Source organism: Dipodomys spectabilis, unplaced genomic scaffold (genome assembly GCF_019054845.1).
Source record: "Dipodomys spectabilis isolate Male_0828 unplaced genomic scaffold, ASM1905484v1 ptg000163l, whole genome shotgun sequence".
Taxonomy (NCBI): Eukaryota; Metazoa; Chordata; class Mammalia; order Rodentia; family Heteromyidae; genus Dipodomys; species Dipodomys spectabilis.
In genome coordinates this window covers 1406362-1430162 of record NW_024870840.1, presented here as the reverse complement: position 1 = coordinate 1430162, position 23801 = coordinate 1406362, and the positions used below count along the sequence as shown (strand labels likewise).

At 36.3% G+C, this 23801-nt stretch overlaps 1 protein-coding gene across 1 annotated transcript in view; it reads left to right on the top strand.

Moving 5' to 3' along the window:
• Positions 1–5236: 5236 nt before the first annotated feature.
• The window catches only part of Rassf9 (Ras association domain family member 9), a 31897-nt gene continuing 13332 nt past the window's right edge, over positions 5237–23801 (top strand). Inside the window, exon 1 of the mRNA XM_042693196.1 lies at positions 5237–5498. Coding sequence (XP_042549130.1) covers positions 5452–5498 — 47 coding nt within the window. The 5' untranslated portion in view covers positions 5237–5451. The remainder of the gene's footprint in view (positions 5499–23801) is intronic.

Here is a 23801-nt window from a genome sequence, read left to right as displayed (position 1 = left end):
GTCAAAAGATACTTCTACTCTACTTTTGGTGGGAATGTAAACTCATTCAACCACTGGAAAGCAGTGTGGAGGTTTCTCAAAAGACTAAACAGAGTCCCCTATGACCCAACAATTCCATTCCTGGGAATTTACCCAAATGACCACAAACAAGGCCACACTAAAGCTACCAGCACACCTATATGCATTGAAGCATTATTTACCATAGCTAAGATATGGAGCTAACTTAGATGGATTATGATTTTCAGTGTAGTTGTTCTTCTTACAAAAGCCCTGAAGAAAAGTGGGTCTTACCAACACAGATGCCAATGATAAGTATACCAATTTAATCACTAAGCTAATTCAATCTCTAAAATTTGAAGAAGAAATTACAAAATCCAAAAATGCAATATATGCATATAAGAATTTTTCTTCAAAAAATCTCTCCCTGAACTTGCATTTAAAGATAAATCTTCGTTGCATTTTATTTTCATATTTCAAAACAGGTTTAGACTTGTTAACCAACCCAAGGTCTCTTCTAGGAATGGCGGGGGGTTGACATGATTTTCTAACTCATAATTCCATGTTATATCTGCTATTTACTCTTTGGTGACATTCTCCATGCTTCAATTAAAAAAAAATCACAAGAACTTCTATAAGCCCAGAATGGTAAGTTACAGATTTAATTCTGTCAGTTCTGACTTAAAGTATATAACTTAACCTGAGAATGGTATTTGTTTTGTATTTTAAATAAACCTCATATTTAAGATGTACAACATGATATGCACATATTATAAAAATGGTTATGCTAGTGTAACTTAGCAAATCTATCAATCTATCATAGATTTAAATGTGAATCTATAATCTCACATAATAATAATAATAATCATGAAAGCATTAAATACAAGCAAATTCTTCTTGAAAACACTTAATTTCTTCTTCTGCTTCCAGATGCTTGTGCATCTGGAATCTACTCATTTAGGAAAAGTTCTGAATGCACTGAGTATATTATTACTGACTGCACCTATCTCTAGGTTTTACATGGCTGCTTTGTATGACTTAAAAAGAAAAGGCATGAGTTTGGTACAAATTGTATAGTAGAACAATGTCAAAGACTAAATTCATTAATAAGTAATCCAAGAAAACTATAAAGCTGAGACAAAGGGATATTGTGGATAGACAATGAATTGAAGACAGAATATTGAGATACAATTAAGTTCCAAGATGTGCGTTCATGCCTGTCATCCTAGCTATTCAGAAAACTAAGCTGAGAACTACTGTTCTCAAAGTCTGGGCAGGAAAGTCTGTAAACTCTTATTTCCAATTAACCACTGAAAATCTGGAAGTAGAGTTGTGGTTCAAGTAGTAGAATGCTAACCTTGAGCAAAACAAAACAAACAAAACTCCAGGACAATGATCAGGCCTTGAGTTCTAGCCAAGACTGGCACTAATAGTAATAGTAATAATAACAATGATAATAATAGTAAGTTTTATATAGAGCAATTGATGTTCTTCATGGCAATGAAACTAAAACTTTTTGAATTATCTTTTTTTTTTTACTAGAAAATGTAATTTGTATTACTCCTTAGCAAAAAGCATTGACACATTTATGCATTACTTCTTTTTTTAAAAAAGTTAACACCACACTTCGCAGCTTCAGCCTAATCAATAAGTAGTATAGAAATATATTCTTCTGTTAAATTGGATAATCTTTGAGGGAGACTGTAAGACTGTACTACATCAAAGAAAAAGGAAAAAAAAAACTTTGTGTGCCTTGTAACAAATTAGCACTACAAAATCTCAGGGCTTTGTATGTATGATTTCACTTTTGTTTGCATACATTGTTTTTTAAAACTGGTTTTGGGAATTTTTATCTATCTACTGCTGTAGATAGCCAAATTCATTACTAAAGCAATAGCATACAACATATAATACTCATATGGAGTATTATACTCATGAGGAGTATTATATTATAATAATATATAATTTGTATATAATATAGTACAACATCATATAATATAATGATATTATAATAATTCACAAGAATATTATATGTAATCTAAAAGGCACATTATATATAGTCTACATCACACAGAAGAAAGCATTATTTTTAAATTCAGACAATTTTATAGATTCAAAAATATAACTTCTTGGGCTGGGAAGGTGGCTCAGTGGTAGAGTGCTTGCCTTGCATGCATGAGGCCCTGGGCTGGATTCCTCAGCACCACATAAGCAGAAAAATCTAGAAATGGTGCTGTGGCTCAAGTGGTAGAGCATTAGCCTTTACCTAAATGGCTCAGGGACAGTGTCCAGGACCAGAGTTGAGGCCCCAACGACCAACAAAAAAAAATCTTTCAAATTAAATATGTAGGATCTTTTTTGTGTGTGGGAGTGTGCCAGTCCTGGAGCTTGAATTCAGGTCTGTTTCTGAGTTTTGTTTTGTTATTTTTTTTCTTATGTCACTTGTGGGGCTTGAACTCTGAGCCTGGGAGCTGTACCTCAGCTCTTCAGTTCAAGCTAAGCACTCTACTACTTGAGCCACAGTGCCACTTCTGGGTTTTGGGTGGTTAATTGGAAATGAGTCTCAAGGACTTTCCTATCTTTCCTGGCTTTGAACCTCAATCCTCAGATCTCAGCTTTGAACCTCAATCCTCAGATCTCAGCCTCCTGAGTAGCTAGGATTACAGGCATGAGCCAAGGGTGCCCAGATTGTTTCTGAGCTGTTTTATTCAAGGCTAGTGCTCTACCACTTAAGCCACAGTTTCATTTCTGACTTTTTGATGGTTAATTTGAGATAAGAATCTCAAAGACTTTCCTGGCCTGGCTAGTTTCTAACCTGAGTACCTAGGATTACAGGTATGAGCCACTGGAGCTAGACCCAGAAATCAACTTTTTAAAACTTAGTTTTCTTATTTTGCAGTTATCACTTGCATTTTTTTCTATTTAGGTATTGTTAGTGTTCATATTTTATACTTCTTTCAGCTTTTAACAATAAGACTTTGTGCGTTTCCCCAAGCTTTATTGATGTGTAATTGACAAATAAAAGTGTATATACTTAATATATACAAACTTGTCTGTACTTAATTTTTGTACATCAAAGAGCTTGTCATGAAAAGTATTAATATGGTATTTTATATGAGGAATAACAACATCCTAAACGAAACTCATTTGTGATAACTTGAAAGTCAGCATATGGTTATGCTAATAAATTTGTAATGTTTCCTTTTTCTCTATTAAAAGTCTTGTACTTAAAAAAGTAGTGCATGTATAGCATATGTTAACAAGGGTGGAAGAAACTGCAACATTCATAGAGATACCTGTAAGGCTGGTTTAGTTGAATTGCCTGAAAATGTTACATTAATAAGTAAATAGTATAGCTTTAGTTGATTATGTTTCAAGAAACAGAATGGTGGACTTCATTAAAGTATATGTGTGTGTATGCATATATACATACATGTTTGTATATTTGTTTTCCAAGCAATTCAAACAGAAATATTGCCAGGGTTATATATGTTTATTCCATGTAAAGTCCATATTTACTTAACACTACATCCCCTCATAATAAATAGATACAAATATTATATAATAAATATATACATATTATATAACAAATATATATACATATGATATAATAAATATATATACATATTATATATTATACATAATATATAATATGGAAATGTGTATATTTGCTTTAAGATGGATTTAGATTCTTAAATAATTGTATCTCCTAGGACTACAAAAAAATGCACTCCAATTATAACAATGACTATTATAGATTTCCAGATGATTATCGTGTTATTTATTACATAAAATTATAACAAAAATTCAATTTCAGATATTGAAATAATAGACAAAACACATGCATATCTAAATGACAGATAGAGGTCTGGGAGAAAATTATGACAATAGGTAATGAAAAAAATCATTTCCTGTGTGTTGTAGGATTCTAAATAAGAATTACGGAAACCATGAGATAGCTCTCTTTCTTTGGTGCTGTTGGGAACAGAGGAGGATTCCCATGGAAGTGCATTTCCATGAGGCCTTGCTGTTTTTACTAGATCCTACATAGTCCTAGCCTGCAGTGAGATTTTCAGCCACAACCCACTGACCTCCTTTCCTTCCCTCCCAACCCTCCCCAGGGAAGCCCTGGATTGGGGGTAGGGTTAGAGGAGGAGTCATATGAAAGGTGTGTGACTGGTAGAGGGGCGGGTCTGTTATGATGGAACAGGGCCAATGGAGTTGCTGTCAAGACTTTGGACAAAATACTAGAAGTAAAGTCCTGGGGAATTGTCTGGGAGATCTTGACACAGCATTTTCCACACAGTATGGTGGTCTCTGCTGTGGTTCTGCCATGTTGGGCCTCTCTCATTTGTGTCCACCAGTACCCAGATTTTTATCCTAGAGGTCATGGGTTCAAGCTCTTCTGTAATTAGGTGAAGTCAGTCCAGCCCTAGGCCTCCATTGCACACAGTTCCATAAAGCTTTTTCTCTCCTGTAGCTGAGGCCTGGGAGGCAACACGCATTTTCCTCTGCAACTCTCAAGGCTCCTAGAGGCACAGAAAATGCCAGGCAGGATTCAAGGGTGGGTGTAAATACGGAAGGAGTAAGAATGAATCCCCTCCGCAGATTCCCACCAGAGGGAGCAGATTCCCACAATCTGGAGCCCTGGGGTACCTTGATAAATCAACTTCTGGAAGATGAACTTGAGTGTGGAGGTGTGCAGTTGAGAGAATCCTGTCATCATGAACTCAGAAACTCAGGGCCTTTACATTCCCAGGGGGCTGTGCAACGTGGCTTGAGCCAGTTTCCAGTTTCTCTCCTCATTAAATTAGTTTAAAGCACTGGCACTCGGGAGAGGGGAATTCTGTAGATAATCAAATAGGTTTATTTAGTTTTTGGCCCTCATTCCTGCCTGCCATGATCAGATTACTTTTCACAGACTAGAGCAGGCTGGGAGGTGGAGGACGGGTGGGCGGGGCTTGGGGAGTGGGGGTGGGGGTACTTTTAAACTTTCAATATGTGTTCACCTTGTGTGGTTGGGTGTGGAAAGCCGGAAAAAAGGGGGGCGGAGGGGGTTCCCAATCGAGTGAAATTCTCATTCCATGGGTATTACTATGCCTGTAGGGCTGGCAGCATTAAATGTTTAGCTAGTCTGCAAATAACTACAGAACACAATAGAGTTCCCCCCCTTCCTTCCCTCTCTCTCTTTTTCTTTTCCTGCTTCCAAGTGCTTTCTTAGAGGCTGGAGCTGGGCAGATCTCCAAAGGTGCAGCAGCCACAACAATCCCGCAGTTACACAACTTGCAGCAACTCTGTCAGCCTGCTGCTAATGAGCTGAAGGCCAGGAACATTGGAGGAGGTGAAGAAGAAGCTTCCAGACCTCCTCCCTTCACCCTAGAAACCCAGGATCCCCTACCTTCAGCCGCAGATCGCGTCCCGATCCAGTCCTGTTCTCTCACAGGACAAACACCAATGGCTCCTTTTGGAAGAAACTTGCTAAAGACTCGGCATAAAAACAGGTAAAGTCAAGTGTGCTGGTGTGATTGTGTGTGTGTATCCTAAATGTGGAAATTTGTGCTTGGTTTCATTAAGATTATGATGAAAAAACTGTTTTGCTTTGAAGGGGGGCACAAAAATCTCAGGGAGTATTGAGCTGCTTCTAATCTGAACATCCAGCTTCTAAGGACACATTCCAGTAGCTAAGCTGACCAGAGCCAGCACAAGGATGTCAAAAATAATGATTAACTTTGACTCTCATTTTCCCTTTTGGTTAGTCTGATTCCACAACTAGTATCAACATTTCCCTATTTGCTGCCCTGAGCGTTTAAAGAACGTCACGGTGGCATGTCAAGCTTCCCTTGGTACAAAGAGAAACGACAGAACGTTAACATGTACAGTTTGATGAAAGTATAGCTAGAATTCAGAGCCACCTGTTGGAATGAAAAATACACAGCTGCCGATAGAGTCAGGAAAAACAAGGTTTGCTTCTCCTGAGAGTGTGGCCATTCCTGAAAACTGGAACTTGGGAAAGTGGTCTTTGGAAGACCACTTCCAAAGACCACTTTCCTAAGGAAACAACAACAACAACAAAAATACTTTGCAGAGAAACTTTTCATGAAATATTTCATTCAAAAATCTTCGAGAATTTTAGATGACTTAGACACTGAAAAAGGATTCAAGTAGCTGATCTCTTTAAATCTTGTATTTCCTAGTCTTCTTTGATTTGATTTGATATGCCAAGCCTGCAATGCTTAAATACATGTACTTAACTATGCACAACACATATACACACACACACACATACATACATATATACACAGAGATCTTCTTAGGCCTATACCTGTGTTTCAGTTTCATTACTTTATTTGCAACTCAAATGTTTAAATGAGGATAATTTTAGAGATGGACTTTATATTTTTAATGTATTTGTTTTGGCAAAGGGGCTTTTCAACCTCTGTCTCTCAATTGTGCCTGTTGGTGCTTGTCATAATTTGCTTAGCATAAATTTAAGCAGATACCATTACATAGTAGGAAATGATATAATTATTTCCAAGTGTCTGCATAACAATATAGTGAAACAAGTTAAGTAAATCTCCATACTTTATTTTGTATAAAAATATCTACTTCAAATATTGTTTTTAATCCATTCTAAACTTAGTAATGATTTTGTGACTAAATTTCCTTTAGAAACTAAACAAACATAATAATAAAAATGCTAGTCACTATAAAATATAAAATGTTATTTATAAAAGAACGATGTTTTCCTATGTATATTTTAGTAAAATTGTTTGTATATTTTTCAAAAGGTGGTTGATGTTTATCAAAAGTTGATTCTTGTTTTAAAAATGACACTGTATTAAAAAAAAATCCAGAAAAGCATCACCCCCTCTTCCTAACTTCTTTTTTTAGATGAGTTTATAGTACTATTATAATAAAATTGGCAATTGTTAAATGTCCTGAAAATATCTAAAAATTTACTCTGGAAAAGTTTATTGTGTTGTTAAACAAACTACATAACTTGTGTTTCTGGCAAACATAAAGTAGATTTAGAGAATTGCCATTTTGTTTGTTTTTAAGCTCCATCTTTATATGCCAAGCAGCAGCTCCATAAAACTTTCCACACACCCCAGGGAGTTTTCCCAGGAAAGTACATCCTCACTTTCATGACATCAATTTTACTAACACCTCCATCTTTTCTATCCATTAAAACTAGTCATCATTCAAAATAAGAAGAGAAACTTTTTTTTTTTTTTGTCAGTTGTGGGGCCTGAACTCTGGGCCTGGGCGTTGTCCCTCAGCTCTTCAGCTCAAGGCTAAAGCTCTACCATTTGAGCCACAGCACCACTTCTGGCTTTTTCTGCTTATATGGTGCTAAGGAATCGAACCCAGGGCCTAATGCATGCAAAGCAAGCACTCTATCACTGAGCCACCTTCCCAGTCCCAAGAGAAACATTTTTAATAGGACATTTTCACGGTAAGTTTTGAAGAAGTGCAGGAAGCAGAAGTACATAGATACTTTAGTAATGTTTTAGGTTTCTTTGGGAAAATGGAACCGTGCTTCTGAAGATGATGCTTTATTATGAAAGGGAGATTCTTGGCCATAGTTGTAAAAATAAGAATATATGTAATCAGCTCTAATAACTGATTACTTCTCTCTGCAGATTTCTTTTTTATTAATCCAAAAGAAAAAAAAAGTTAAATCACAGTAGTGGTGAAAACCATTAAACTACGATTATTCCAAAATGATTAGTGAATGAATCATGATGTTTTGAAATAGACTTTTGGGAGGCATTTATTCTTGCTTGTATGAAGCCTTTTGTGTTTTGTGTTGGTGTTTTTCATCTTCTTAAAGAGGAAATCAGTGAAAATTAATCAGATGATTAAGTTAATCCATTTAAGTTTTCAACATACAGAAATATGATGGATAAAACAAGGAGTAGTGAATTTATAAGAATATAGTCATATACAATATATATGTTAAAATATATATGACCATTGGGGCTGGGAAGGTGGCTCAGTGGTAGAATGCTTGCCTTGCATGCTTGAGGCCCTGGGTTCCATTCCTCAGCACCACATAAGCAGAAAAAAAAAAGCCGGAGTGGCGCTGTGTCTCAAGTGGTAGAGCGCTAGCCTTGAGCTGAGGAGCTGAGGGACAGCGCTCAGGCCCAGAGTTCAGACCCCACGACCAGACCCCCCCCACAAAAAATGTATATGACCATGCTCTATGGATTATATGTATATATAATATATGAATGTATGGACATTATGAATATTATTTTCTGTAGAGCACAAAATAAGCATTTTTAGAGTAAGTAATTTCTGTTTTGTGACATGTAACTTAATGAAAAGAAATAGTTGAGCATAACTGCATCTTCATCAGCACGAAAAGGAATATGTGGATTTGATCATTTTTCTGCATGCATTCACCTCTGTTCACCCTGGACTTAACCTGATTAGGGAACTGTGCAATTGTTCTTATAGTAATGGACTGTTGAGAGTCTTAGAGGTAAACAGGATGCAAATGAAACTTCAAAGAATGAAGCAGAAGAGCTTTTAGAAAACAAGGCTGTAAACTTGAAGAGGGTGTGGCAACATCTGTCTAGACAACATCATGTTTTCATGCCTTCGACGGTGCCTGCCTGGCATGTTGTGGACCTGTAATTCAGCAGTCCATTACATTTTGTAAACTAAATTATAATTTCTATCCAAATGAGAAACACAGTAATTATTTTATTCCTTATTCATCATGTGACGTCAGCTGGTATCTTATAAAACTCAGTATCTTTTAAGGGATTGAATGATGATATCATCCAAAACCTAAGGAGATAATCCCAGGATTGTTTGGATTTTGACATAAAGCTAATTGTTCTCTGCCAGATAATTTATGAAATATCTGAGATTGAAGTTTCAACAATATTCTTCAGAAATTCCCAAGTAATGCTTTTGTCTGTCACAAAATAATTAAATTTGGGCTGGGAAGGTAGCTCAGTGGTAGAGTGCTTTCCTTGGATGTATGAGGTCCTGGGTTCAATTCCTCAGCCCAACATAATCATAAAAACCAGAGGTGTAGATATGGTTCAAGTGGTAGAGCGCTAGCCTTGAGCTGAAGATCTGAGGGAGAGTGCCCAGGCCCAGAGTTCAGGACCCAAGACTAACATAAATAAGTAAATAAATAATATAAACAAAAAAGTAAAGTTGAGCATACCAACTTTTAGACATTTTTCTCAAACTTTCTTATAAATAAAAATACATAGAGGCAGTTTAAAGATTTTAAGGTGTACATTCAGGATAAATCATTTTAAAGGTTGATTATAGTAATGGTTAACTACAAGAATACATCTTTCAAAGTTTCTTGGTCTTAGGTAACATATTGTTTATTTTGGTTCCAGACAATAGAATGTTCTGATTGAAACCTGAAAACTGATGCATATTTTGTTATTAAGAGCTTTGGTCAACATGAAGAATAAAAATGGTGAACAGTAGAGCTAGTTTGTTCAACAAATTATTCACATTTCTAAATATGTTTTGTTCCATCAGTTACTAAACAGCTATTGCTTCTTACATATAACTCAAGTGAATAGTAATGGAACACTAATGCATTTTATATTCTTTTTTGATTTTCATTTTTTGTCAGTTATGGGGTTTGTACTCAGGATATGGGCATTTTCCCACTACCACTCTGAGCCACTATGGCACTTCCGGTTTTCTGGTGGTTAATTGGAGATAAGAATCTCACAGATTTTCCTGCCCGGGCTGGCTTTGAACCAGGATCCTTTGATCTCAGCCTCCTGAGTAACTAGGATTACAGGTGTGAGCCACCAGTGCCCAGGTATGCTTGATATTCTTGTGAATGTTCAACAATGGAATTTACATTATTAACTTACTTAGCTATTCACACAAGTTCCATTTCTTGAATGTATCACAGGATTTTAGGAACAATTCTCAAAGCTCAGACACAGAATATTCCTATAATGCGTTTTGGAACTCTAGGTTTTCAGACATTATATTATATTTCAGACATTATATATATTATATATATACATACATACATATATATGTCATGATATATATGTATATGTATACATATATATGTTTTTATACATATATATGTTTTTATTTTAGTTTTTCTCTTTTCTTTTTTTCTTTCTTTCTGATTTTTTTTCTGAGATTGTCTCTATGTAGCACAAGCTGACCATGAACTCAATATCCTCCTGCCTCAGCCTGTTGAGTGCTAGGAATCTAGGCAAGGGCTACTTGGCTCCAAGAAAACATCTAATGGAGTTGATTAACTACATTTAGAAGAAAGATAACTGTTGGAACTTTTGCCACACTTTCCTAGAAAGCAAAATTTATCATAATGAAGCCACATTCCTTGGATCTGTCAGAAATACAAATTAGAATATTTTCTGTGAAGTGATGTGTTTGAATTATTTGTTCTTTCCCTCTTTTCCTAAATATGTGAATGTATATGCTCTTGGTAATAAGAAGTATAATAATCTATAGTGTCTTCTTTCTGAAAAATGTGAAAGTATCACCAGCTATCTTCAAATTAAGAATTTTCTGCAAATTGGATTGAGAGATGTCAGATTGTTGGAGTCAGGGTAAATGCTTTGCGGAAGAAGAGCGTCTGTTCTTGGTAAGAAGAAGTATAATAATCTAGAGTGTCTTTGTCTTGCAAAATGTGAAAGTATCATGAGCTATCTTCAAATTAAGATTTACAATTTTCCGCAGATTGGATTGAGAGATGTCAGATTATTGAAATGTGTAGGTCTCTATAGTCTCTGAAGTTCTGAGAGAGATTTCTCTGGATGATACCTGGGAACTTGACAACTGACAGTCCATTAAGAATAATGATTGGAATGCTTTATTCCTGGCAAAAAGATCTCAGGAGTACTGGCAGGGGTGAAATTAAGCTCCAAGTTGAAACTTGAATTGCTTCTTAAAACCATCTAAGCCAAGTTAACATTTTCTGTGCAAGATATCCTGCACACATCAGTGCATACATAATACTTGTCAAAGAGGACAGTTGGTAAATGGAGGTTTTGGAAAGACATCTTAAAAGCTTCAAAGTTAGTTAATTTAACATAGAATATGTCTTGATTAGCTGGATTGTATAAATTGGAAAGTTTTGAATTTCTTTCCTTAGAGTTATTTCAATCCGATGACTGCTATGAGTACTTCAAGGAAAAAAGAAAACATGTTGATCTTTTAGAAGTAAGTTTTGTTGAGCTGGGAAGGTGGCTCAATGGTAGAGTGCTTGCCTCTCATGCATGAGGCCCTGGGTTCGATTCCTCAGTACTACATAAGCAGAAAAAGCCAGAAGTGGTGCTGTGGCTCTAGTGGTAGGGTGCTAGCCTTATGCTGAAGAGCTGAGGGACAGCGTCCAGGCCCAGAGTTCAAGCCTCAGGACTGACCAAAAAAGAAACAAAACAAAAAGATGTAAATCTGCCCTTTCCTCATCCCTGTGCATCTGAATCAACTAACTCCACCTGGCCTCCAAATACTGACAGTTCCAGCTTCAGAATTTAAGACACTATAGTCAATTTTGCTGGGTTTCTGATAAAACTAATGAACAGAAACAAAGCAAAGGGCACTTGTACTATGTCTTCTCAAACAAAGCTCTTCCCTCATTTCCTAGCCCTTGATAAATTTGCAGGATGGTAGTGGATCACCACTACAGACTTTACTGCTCCTTTGGAAATAGTAATATTTTCTTTTAAAAGGAGGGATTATGCTTTTTGTGTTAGATTATTACTGTTTATGCAACTAAGGAAAACTAGAACTAGACTAGGAGTTTGTCTACAGATTTGAGTTTCTAGTCAGTGTTTAGGACATATCAGGGTATACATTTAATCTTTCTAATATGATGAGTGACAATAACTTGCAATGACAAATCCAAATTTTCACCATGTTGTGCATTTGGAGGAATATCACTGTGTGAAAGAAAATACAAATAATCTATTTAAAAATGACTACGTTGATTGTGGTTCTTAGGAAGTGATTATAACAATGAAGAAACCCCAATGCTTTACCTTCATTGACTGTAGAGTAAGTTTGCCTCCATTAATATTTCTTATAGCATTCACTGCAAGCCGTGCACTGTTCCGAGTGGATTGTAAAATCAACCTATTTAAAATGGTATAACTTAAAAATGCTATTAAGAAGTTATTATTACTTTCCCCTAGGCTACACATGAGACAATAAAGACACAAAGAACAGCTCTGATAAATGCATAGAGAGAAACTCAAAATTCAACCATGGATGAGGAACCTTTCTACAGCCAAGGGCCATTTTACGTTGATAACATCATTCACAGACAATGTGAAATCTATAAGGCAGATGGTCACAAGCAGCCCGTGAGAAACATAGAATTGTATGAGTCGATCCCATCACATCTATCCCAAATGGTTCAGCCTGCGGCCTGGAGGTTCCCACCCTTGGGATGGTCTACTTGGGATTTAGTTTTCTCATCTAAAAAATAATCCTAAACAATTAGTTCTAAACCATTAAGTGTTTGGACTCAATCCGATTATATATAAAAGATGTTGAATGTAGTAGATCTAGAACTTAATAAAAACTTATTAAATATTGTGCTGTTGAAATCTGTAAGAAGGAAAATGCTAGCATATCTATCTATGGAAGTTTTGCATGTTGACTTTTGTTTTAATTGTACATTTTGTCTTTTCTTTTCCCTTCCTTCCTTCCTTCTTTTCTTTCTTTCTTTCTTTCTTTCTTTTTTCTTTCTTTCTTTCCTTCTTTCTTTCTTTCTTTCTTTCTTTCTTTCTTTCTTTCTTTCTTTCCTCCCTCCCTCCTCCCTCTTTCCTTCTTTCTTTCTTTCTTTCTTTCCTCCCTACCTCCCTCCCTCTCTCTCTTTCTCTCTTTCTCTCTCTCTTTCTTTCTTTCTTCCTTTCTTCCTGTCTTCCTGTCTTCCTTCCTTCCTTCCTTTCTTTTTCTTTTTTTGATAATGGAGATCAAACCCAGGACATTGTACTTGCTTTGCATGCACTTTGCCAGTGAGCTACATCTCAACCCAGGAAGTTTTCAATATTTTAGTATCAGGTAATATTTTGTACTCTACCTTTCACTCACTAGAACTTCTGTATAACTACTTAACTCTTTTTCAAAACAACATAAAGAGATCACAAAACATTGAACACAATTAGAAAAGTGTCTACAAAATCTCTTAGAGTATTGATAAAGCTTTTGAATTCCAATAGCTCTTCACATTTACTATTACAGCCTTTTTGAACTAAATTATATGATTAATAATTTTACAAAATATAGCACAAACTAACACAATACAGTTTAAGGAATTTTTCTGTATCTTTTTTATAGTTCTTACAAAAGAGATAACCCAGGAATATTTTGAGAAACAAAATTATTATTCTGTTTTTTTAGGGCTTGTGAACTCTATTTGGTTCTGTACTTGACATGCAAAGACACAACTTCATTCCTAAGTGATTAAGTTCCTAATTGGAGAAAATAGCACATTAGTGAAATAACTCATGCATGAACATTTTTTTAAAAAATTACTCTTCCCTGGCAAAATATCTTTGCCAGGATAGATAAAATCATAGTCTTAGCAATGCAATATAAAAAATAAGAGTATAACCTTTTGGAGTTGCAGCAAGTTACTCTGTAGAGTAGGTTCCTGGTTACTATTGATGACTGACTTAAGAATTACATGAGAGGAGTAAATGGAAGTAAAGGAAAATAAAAGAAGCATCATCATAATTAAGTAGCATTTATTATACTCCCACTATGACAGGCTTGGACAAGACAAAGGAACGCAATAAGATGCACAATAGATGTAGGAGGGGGCTGAATCATTGACAATCATTGACAACTAAGACTTACTCAGATACGTTAATCAAGAGACAGATCCAGGAATCAAGTAGCAATATGGTCACTCCAACAAGAATCCATTATCAGGATTGAGTTGGTAGTACACAATATTTCACAAAGTTTTAACAGAAGTGTTTAGAAAAAAAATAAGAATATGTTTATGTAATAGTGTGACATTTAGAGTCAATCATAATTAACTACTCTTTATTCTAATAACCATAGTAAATTGGACAGTTTTTCAATAATTTTTTCTATCATTGTATGACTCTTTGATGTTTAATTTCTATTAATATGGATAGTAACCCAACTTTAGCAAATTCTCATGTCCACTCATTATGGTGCATCATTGATAGATGCTTAGTGTACAAAAGTTGTTTACATACCCCTTTGCCAAATGACCGAATATTTTATGATCAAATATTTTGTATGCGCCTCAGGAACCTTTATCTACTCTAGTGTTCCCAATTTACTCTCATCTCTTTTAACCATACTGGGGTTTCCTGAAGCTATAGTTCACTAGGAAAATTCACCGCCCAGTAAGAGAATGTTAGAGAACAAAATCTCCTATAACAGAATGCAAAGATACATTTAATTAAAATAAAATAAATATTTTAAAATAAATATTTCATATTTGCTTGGAATATGTGATCAATTTTATTGAAAATCCTTGGTTGTTTCTATGAGGTAGACATATAATAAGTGAATTCATATGGAAAGAAAAGAAGTGGGCATGCACAGTTGGAAGCACTGAAGAAGCCATAGCAGACCTTTGAAATGCGTCATTATTCACAGAACAGAAAGACAGGCACATTCCAGCAGTAAGCAAGAAAATATTTGTCCTCCAAGCAGAAAAGGTCAGATAAGTTGATGTTAGGTGAAATGAACCCCAAGATAAGTATTCAAATGCTTTTGCTTTCATGCAATTGTTTCTAACCTATTTATAAGATGATTTCTTTGTTGTTTTGTATGTCCTTCCCCCACAGTATAACCCCTGCTTTCACAGTATTTGATGTTGGTATAATTTGTGGAGGGGAAGGGAAAAAACAAATTGTTTAAATAAGGATACAGGTGGACCCATTGCAACAATGAGATGTACAAATCGTTATGTCGAAAAACGAACTTTGGCAGTGGTGGGGGGGGTTAGGGGGAGGAAGGGGGAGATGGGAAGGGATGGGAAGGGGAAACAAAGGAGGAGGCAACAATGCTTGATAAGAAATAAATGTACTCATTATTTTGCCCCCCCCCCAAAATAACCAAAATATTTGTCCTCATTTCTTCCCTGCTTATTTACCATTGTAATTGTAAAAATCAAGGAATTATGTATGAATATATTTGTTTTGTAGGCATCAGGGTTTGAACTGAGGGCCTCTTACTTGCTTAGCTGGCTTGCTTAGTTGAGTCTATCTTTAACCAGGTTCTTTATGGTAATTATTTTGGAGATGAAGTTTCATAGACTTTCATGTTCTGGCTGGATGTTCTCATGTTCCTTTGGATATCAGACTCCTGAGTAGCTAGGATAACAGACATGAACCACTTAGCATCCAGTTGAAATAAGTTTATAAAATGTGATGGTTTTTTAGTAGCTCTGATTTTTTTTTTACATTTTTGTTGGTTTGTGGGGCTTGAACTCAGGGCCTGTGAGCTGCCCCTGCACTTTTCCGCTAAAGGCTAGCTCTCTACAGCTTTGAGCCACAGCTCTACTTCTGGTTTCTTGGTGGTTAATTGGAAATGGGAATCTCACAGACTTTCCTGTATGGGCTGGTTTTGAACCACTATCCTCAGATCTCAGCTTCCTGAATACCTAGGATTATAGCTGTGAGCCATCAGCACCCAGCTGGTTCTGCTTTTAATTTAGAGAACTTACTCTAATCACAATTGAAAGGATTAAGTAGAAAGTAACCTTATAAAATACATAAGCTGTACACAGCTGTCTAGCCTGTCAGATTTGTAGTCTTTGTACATATCTGTGTATTTATATGTATATGTGTATACTTGTGTCTATTTCCTGTTGTTTGTGATTCAAGATGATGATTCATGATTAATTAATCCAGCAATGTTAAATGAACTCTACATTTTGGTGTTCATTATAAAAATAATTTTGATAATTCCTTTATACACTATATTTTATAGAATTCAATAGTTAATGGAAATAATTGAAATTAAATCAGATGAAGTAAAATGTCCTATTAAAATCCATCTAATCAACAACAGATATGTGTTAACCTTGTCATATGTGTCATATATTATTTTAGATTTTAGAGATAAACGAGTAGGAATAAATTTCTGCTCTCATTGACCATGCAGAAGTGGTAAATTGACCAATAATACAAGAATGAGAACTTGATCAGAAGTCTCAAGTGGTGATGAATGCGAGAATGAAGGGGAATGAAGTGCTGCAAAGAATGAAAAGTGGTTTGAAAAGTGATTTAAGACTTGAATGAAAAAATAAGATTGGGCATTAAGTTTCCTGGAAGGAAACTTAATTTCAGCAGCTGGAACAGAAAACATAAAGTCACTGAGATGAAATAGAACTTGCAGTTATAGAAGAAAAAAAGGAAGAATAGAGAGTAAAGGGTCTAACAGCAAGAAGAGATTGTGTAGGAAATTCATAGCTGTGTTTGGGCCTTGCTGGTTTCAGATTCCTAATTATTATCCAAGTGGAGATGTTTACCAAAATACTGGAACCTGAAGCGAAGAACTAGAGGCACAAGTTTGGAAGCATAATGGATGACAATGACAATATAGCACTCCTCTGCCAGTCTCAAAAAGTAGCAGTAGAGCTGGACCCTAACTGAAATCCAAGATTTGAATGCTAGCCAATGAGGAAAAGAACGTGACAGGTAAAGAAGAATTAGAAGGAATACAAAGGCTTTGACCTTATCACACCCTGTAGTTGGTCAAAAACATGTGCAAGGGACCATTGCAAATCTGTGAGCAAGGGAGTAACATGGTGATTACATACCGTGAAGATTAACCATGGTAACCAGAGAAAGAACATTGGTGCATTTATTAGCAGAGAGTTCAAGGGATTTTTTTTTTTTTTTTTTGCTTTTTTGGCAGTCTGGGCCTGAGTTCTGTCCCTGAGCTTCTTTGGTTCAAGGCTAGTGCTCTGCCACTTGAGCCATAGAGCTACTTCTGCCTTTTACTGAATAATTAATTGGAGAGAAAAGTCTCACTGGCTTTCCTGCCTGGGTTGGCTCCAACTCGCAATCCTTAGATCTCAGCCTCCTGAGTGGCTAGGATTTCAGACATGAGCCACCGGCACTCAGCTCAAGAGATGTTTTACACACAAAGTGAAGAAGGGGAACATGAGTTGCTATGGTGACAGCATTTCTAAGAATTCAGTGGGCAGGAACAATGGTCAGGATGGAAAGAAAGCAAAAAGAATCAATGGTCCTGAGTAACTGAGGATATAGGTATGTCATCATAAGGAGCAGAAGGACAATTTTTAAGGAGGGAATAGCTCCATAATGAATGGTAAATATTCAAGATGACACATGTTACCAAATATTCCACCTCCAAACACCTGGTATTTGGCCATGCTGCACCTGAGAAGGGGCTGTGAAAGCTGCCATTCATCCAGCCTGCTCTCATTCCTGCTCAGCCATGTGAGGCTGATTGATTTGGAGCACACTGCACCTGGAGTGTGGCTTTCACAGCAAAGCTCACTGGTTCCAGTCAGGCCCTTCAAGCTGACTAATCCTATGTTAATCCTACATGAAGTAGCTCCCTTTATAATAATGCTTTAATTATTACCTTTGACGGAAATTGCTTTCAAATTCTACCATGACTTCCACTAGATTGTAGGTTTCTTTTGTGTTATTTTATTTTATTTATTTATTTTAGGTTTCTTTTGTGTTATTACCTACTTATCTCCTAGGAAACCTTAGGCAGGATACATGTGAAAATATTGAAGTTCAGGAATGTTTTATCATTAAAAATGACAGTAGGGGCTGGGAATGTGGCTCAGTGGTAGAGCACTTGCCTTGCATGCTGGAGGCCCTGGGTTCGATTCCTCAGTACCACATAAGAAAAAAAGCCGGAAGTGGTGCTGTGGCTCAAGTGGTAGAGTGCTAGCCTTGGGCTGAAGAGCTGAGGGACAGCGCCCAGGCCCAGAGTTTAGGCCCCATGACCGGACCCAAAAAAAAAAAACAAAAAAAAAACAAAAAACAAAAACAAAAACAAAAAATGACAGTAAATGTAAGGACAGGGACACAGATCCTCCCTGTAATCCCAGCTATTTGGTAGGTGGATGTAGAAAGGATTGTAGCTCAAGCTCAAGATCAGCATGGGAAAATTTAGTGAGACCACCATTTCAATAAATAAACTGGTAATACATGCCTTCAATCCTAACTATGCAGGAGGCTTAGATAAGAGAATTTTAGTTTATTAGATAAGAGATTTTTGCCTATTCCAGGTAACAAGACACTCTATCTAAAGAAAAAAAAAATACTAAACTAAACTAAAGCAAAGAGGACTGTGGTAGTAAAATATTTAGTCATCACAAAACCCTGAGTTCAAACCTCAGAACTACTAACACTAAAACATTACAAATAAAGTTTAGCTTTTTGGTGCAATTATAGTATTGAGGTTAGGAGTTAGCAAATTCTTTATGTGAAAGGCTATGCATGAAAAGTGTTTTATATTTTTCTTGCTGCAATGTTAGTATCTCAACTAATCTCTCCATCATTGTAGTGTGAAAATAGCCATTGACAATATGTAATGAAATAGGCATACATGTGTTTCAACAAACTTCATTAGAAAAAGAAGTGGGCAGGGACATTACAATCCCTCAGCCTCTATTCAGATCTCCTGACCTAGGTTGGCAACTGAGAAATATCCATCATTTCTCTCCCAGCAATTGCCTCTTTTGTCTCTCATCCCACCCACATTTTTAACAAGGAAAAAAAAGTCTATTCATTTGGCTTTTAGGTTGCAAAGGTGAAAAATTCAGCCTCAGCTTTGAATGGAAAATTAGCACAACAGCAAACATATCAGGTAAATAGTTAAGTGCTGTTACCGAGAGTACCTTGAATCTTGTGGAAATATCAAGATTGGGCTGGAATGAGGCATGGCTCAATTGGCAGAGAGTAAGCCTGAGGCCCAGGGTTCAAACCTCAAGATTGCTCAAAAGGAAACTCAAAGAACAATATCACTTTCTTCTGGTGTTAGGTTATTCAAAGACAACCAGGATATTTTCCAAGTGAAGTATTTGAAGCAGAGAAAGGCTTACATGGAGAAATTAGGAAAGAGGTGTCTGAAGACAACAGAACAGAAAAGCCAGTCAGTATGAAAGCATAGAAGTTGCAGATCAATCCAGTCTAGGAATTAGTAAAAAATATTCATGAGTTAGCTTACTAGATCTCTCAGAGATCAGCAAGAGGTGTGGAATGTGTGCCCCAAGGTTTATGTGAAAGAATGCTTGAGGATGAGCTGGAAGAATCTGATGAAGGAATCTCAGAAACAGAGAAGAGAAAAGGAAGGAAGAAAGGAAGATAGGGAAGGAACAGAAGGGTGGAGGGATGGAGGGTGGGAAAGGAGAAGAGAAAGATAAACTTCAAATGTAAGACTTGGTAATCACTTTTTGATTTTAATCATGGAAGGTACAAAAGTGGACTTGAGGTTTCAAACAATAGTCTGCTAACTTTGGAAAAGTAATTTTATTGCCAGTTTTATTAGAAAGCAAAAATAGTACAAGGTGGTCTTATTGTGATAATTCTATTGGTGTGTACAGGGTGCTTTGAACAAGTTTATCCCCTCTGTTATACTTCCTTAATCAGCCGCCCCTCCTACTTTTCAGTGTTTTAGAGTTACATTGATCCTGTTAACCCTGCAATACTTTCTCTTTCCTTCCCCATCCCACTGACTCCTTCCCCCAGATAGTCCCCTTTTTATTTATGACATTGTCATCATCATCATCATCATCATCATCATCATCATCATCATTTTATGGCTACATTTTATATATGAACACACTTATGGTATTTGGCTATTAGAGCTTGGTTTATTTCACTTGACATGTTCTTTAGTTCTATCCACTTATCTGCAAATGACAACATTTCATGGTCTTTAGGCCATACTACGTCATCAAATCTATTCAAATGGTTGACATATAAACCACTTTCATTAATAGGCAAACAATAAAAAGAGTTGGGGTTGGCCATGTGAATATTTGTTTTGCATGACACCACATCTAATGAAGATGTGTAGAAATTAAAATACATGTGGGAAAGTAGAAGGAGACCGGAAAAGTAAAGGAAAACCACATGAGAGTATCATTGTAGCAAGAATGCTTCTAGAAAAGGACCGAGAAGCCACAGAACATTATACTACAAAGTAGCCAGATCACAGGAATTCTGAAAAAAGCTACTGGATTTGGTAGTTGAACTTGCTGATAATAATAAGAAGAAGAGTGAGAATGGGTGGCAATCACTACAGTGGGTTAGAAGAGCGACTACAGATGGCATTGGAGCTTGTAAAGATATTACTATTGAGCAGGATTGTGTGGTAACATGAAATTCTCATGCTGTGTTATGGTAATGATGGAAATGGAAGAAAAGAAGTTTGGAAATATAGTATAAGTTGTATTAATTGAGATTGTAGTAGAGATGGAGATGAAAAATCAAAGCACAGTAAATAATTTAACCTTGGGGAGAAAAGTGGACCTGGAATTTTTTTGTTTTTTGTCGGTCATGGGGCTTGAACTCTGGACTTGGGCGCTGTCCCTATGCTCTTCAGCTCAAGGAGAGCACGCTACCGCTTGAGCCACAGCGCCACTTCTAGTTTTCTAATGGTTTATTGGAGATCAGAGTCTCACAGACTTTTCTGCCTGGGCTGGCTTTGAACAGCGATCCTCAGATCTCAGCCTGCTGAGTAGTTAGGATTACAGTCGTGAGCCACCAGCACCCAGCTGACCTGGAATATTTTTTATTCATAAAACATGTGGGTTTCTCTGATCAGCCATGTTTTTCCGTGCCTTTACTTTTTCTTACCAGAAGAACAAGACAGACTTGGAAATACTCTTTTGTTTCCACAATCTATCGGTTTGAAATTGTGCTTTAAGTAATTGATTGGTACTTCATATGAAAAGCTGATTTTTTTTTTTCCCATTCTAGGGCTTGGACTCAGAGCCTGGGCACTCTCCATGAGCTTCTTTGCTCAAGGCTAGCACTCTAATACTTGAAGCCACAGTACCACTTCTTGCTCTTTCTGTTTATGTGGTACTAAGGAATCAAACCCAGGCCTTCATGAATGCTAGGCAAGCACTCAACACTAGCCACATTCCCAGCCCCTGATTCTCTTTTCTTTCGTTCTTTCTTTCTTTCTTTCTTTCTTTCTTTCTTTCTTTCTTTCTTTCTTTCTTTCTTTCTTTCTTTCTTTCTTTCTTTCTTTCTTTCTTTCTTTCTTTCTTTCTTTCTTTCTTTCTTTCTTTCTTTCTTTCTTTCTTTCTTTCTTTCTTTCTTTCTTTCCTCCTCCTCCTCCTCTTCTTCCTCCTCCTCTTCCTCTTCTCCCTCTCCCTCTCCCTCTTCCTCTCCTCCTCCTCCTGCTCTTGCTCCTCCTGCTCTTCCTCCTTCTCCTGCTCCTCCTGCTTCTCCTCCTCCTTTTTTTTGTCAGTCACAGGGCTTGAACTCCTGGCCTGGGCTCTGTCCCCAAGTTCTTTGAAGACTTACACTCCATGACTTTGAGCCACAGCTCCACTTCCAGTTTTCTAGCAGTTAATTAGAGATGAGAGTCTCACGGGGACTTTTATGCCTGGGCTGGCTTTGGGGACTTTTATGCCTGGGCTGGCTTTGGGGACTTTTATGCCTGGGCTGGCTTTAAACCTCAGATCTCAGCCTCCTGAGTAGCTAGGATTACAGGCGTGAGCCACCAAGGCCCAGCAAGCTCGTTATTTTCAATAAAGCTTTTAGCTGGAAGCCATGCTTATTGTTTGGAGTATCTGAGAAAATGAAAAGCAAAAATAAAAGAAGTCTCCTTATGTTAGCAGCTGCTCTGCTGGATATTTTTCAATCTTCCACATTTCTGGCACTAATCAGATATGCCAACACATATTCACAGATACACATATGTGTATTTATAAATGTGTACCTTCTTGATTTTCTCTCACCTTTTTTTTAAGTGTATTCTTCTTAAGGTTATGTACAGAGGGAAAACAGTTACATAATTCAGGTAATGAATACATTTATTTTTGAACAGTGTCACCTCTTCCTTCATTTTCTCCCAGTATTTTTTCCCTTCCAATCTCCCTCCCTCACAAGTTATATAGTGCATTTGCAACATGGTGTCTAGTGAATATCAATGCTGTATTTGTCACACCATTTCTGTGCTCCCTGTACCCTCCCCCAAACAGATAACCTTACACACAAGACAAAAGGTACAGAAATCAGAAGCAGCAACAAAGGAGAAAAACAATGTCCAGCAGCTAAATGTGTCAACCATGACATTTCTGAATGTTTATATACCCAAGGAGAAAAAATTTTGGAATCTGTCCCTTGCAAAATTCTCAATTTAACTCCAGCTTTAGATATGTATAATAGTCAATGCATTCTAGGTAACATGACTAGCGGCTGACATTTTTAAACTGGATAGTACATGTAATAAAACAAATAGTCTATGCATACACACCAACAAAAGGGAAACAAATGCTTATAGAAATGCTGTAGAAATAACTACAACTTTTATTAAATAAAATATTGTGGCCAGGGAAGTTTCTTTTTTTAAATAAATAGACTTTGTTGCAAAGTATTTCTCTGCAAAACAGAAATCAATGAGGAAACACCAGGTATTTTACCAAGCATAGGAACAGATAAACCTGGGAAGTAAATCTAGAATTTCCAAGTCCATTAGTGATTTTCTCAGCAGTTGACCTGATGAAAACTACATGTTAAATATTTACATTTTGATTATAACCAATTTCCGGAATCTGAACTATGAGCCTAGTTTACTCAACCCCCAGTAGTCTCTCATACACATTCTTCACACATTCCTTGCCCTTTCTTTGTTTATGGGAATTAGGTATACAACTACCTTGCAGGTGTGGAATGCCCAGGGATGGCTGGTCTTTTCCTGCATGGCTGGTTTATAGTATCACTTCATAAGAAAATAAAGTTGCATTACTAGGGCATAAAACTAGTAAATACATATCTAGATGATTATAAAATGTAGGTTTCAGAGAATTGTATTTTATCATTTGTCTTTATTGCTGTTTTGCCATTTGTCTTATTATAAAAAATATTATCTTAAGGAATCCAATTTTCAAAAAAATTCAGAAATATATTGTTTTTATTTGGAGGAGACTGTTTGGTATCACTAATTTCCCATGTTTTCTCTACCAAAACAATGACTCAAGTCTTCTCAATGGCCTTTGAAAATATCTGTGTTATTTATGGACAAGAATATTATGCTTATCTCTTCTGCTTATCAGAGGACTGGAGTATTTTGATCCAAAAATTGTTACTTTCAGGGGTGTTTTCTGTAAGTTAGTTTGTGAGCCAGAGTTTCCTCAATGATTAGCTGCTTTACTCATTTTAATTTTGCTTAAGTGTTATCTTATGTTTCTAGATATATGGGCTTGTACTTACAAATAACGTTATCAAAACTATTAGGTAAATTGGAAATGTCACTTAGTGGTATAACTTATAATTCCAGTTTTAAAAGGCTAGAAATCATAGGGAATATAACATATTATAGAAATCACTTAAAACAAGGAAAATTTCAATGTAAATAACCATTACAATGTTTGTGAAAATTGTTATTCTGTTTATTGATAATATTGTTTTTATACACATGAGAAAAGGCCATAAGGAGGTAAATATTCTTAGGTATGAGAATGAATTGGTCATTTTGAATTTTCTTATTGGAAGCATACCATTTTGTTCTCAACTCGTGAATAATATGGATTTTAGAGAGAATAAGATTCCAGATTTTTTCTGGGTGATGAAAGGAAAATAATCTTCTATTTGTTATAGATTTGCTAC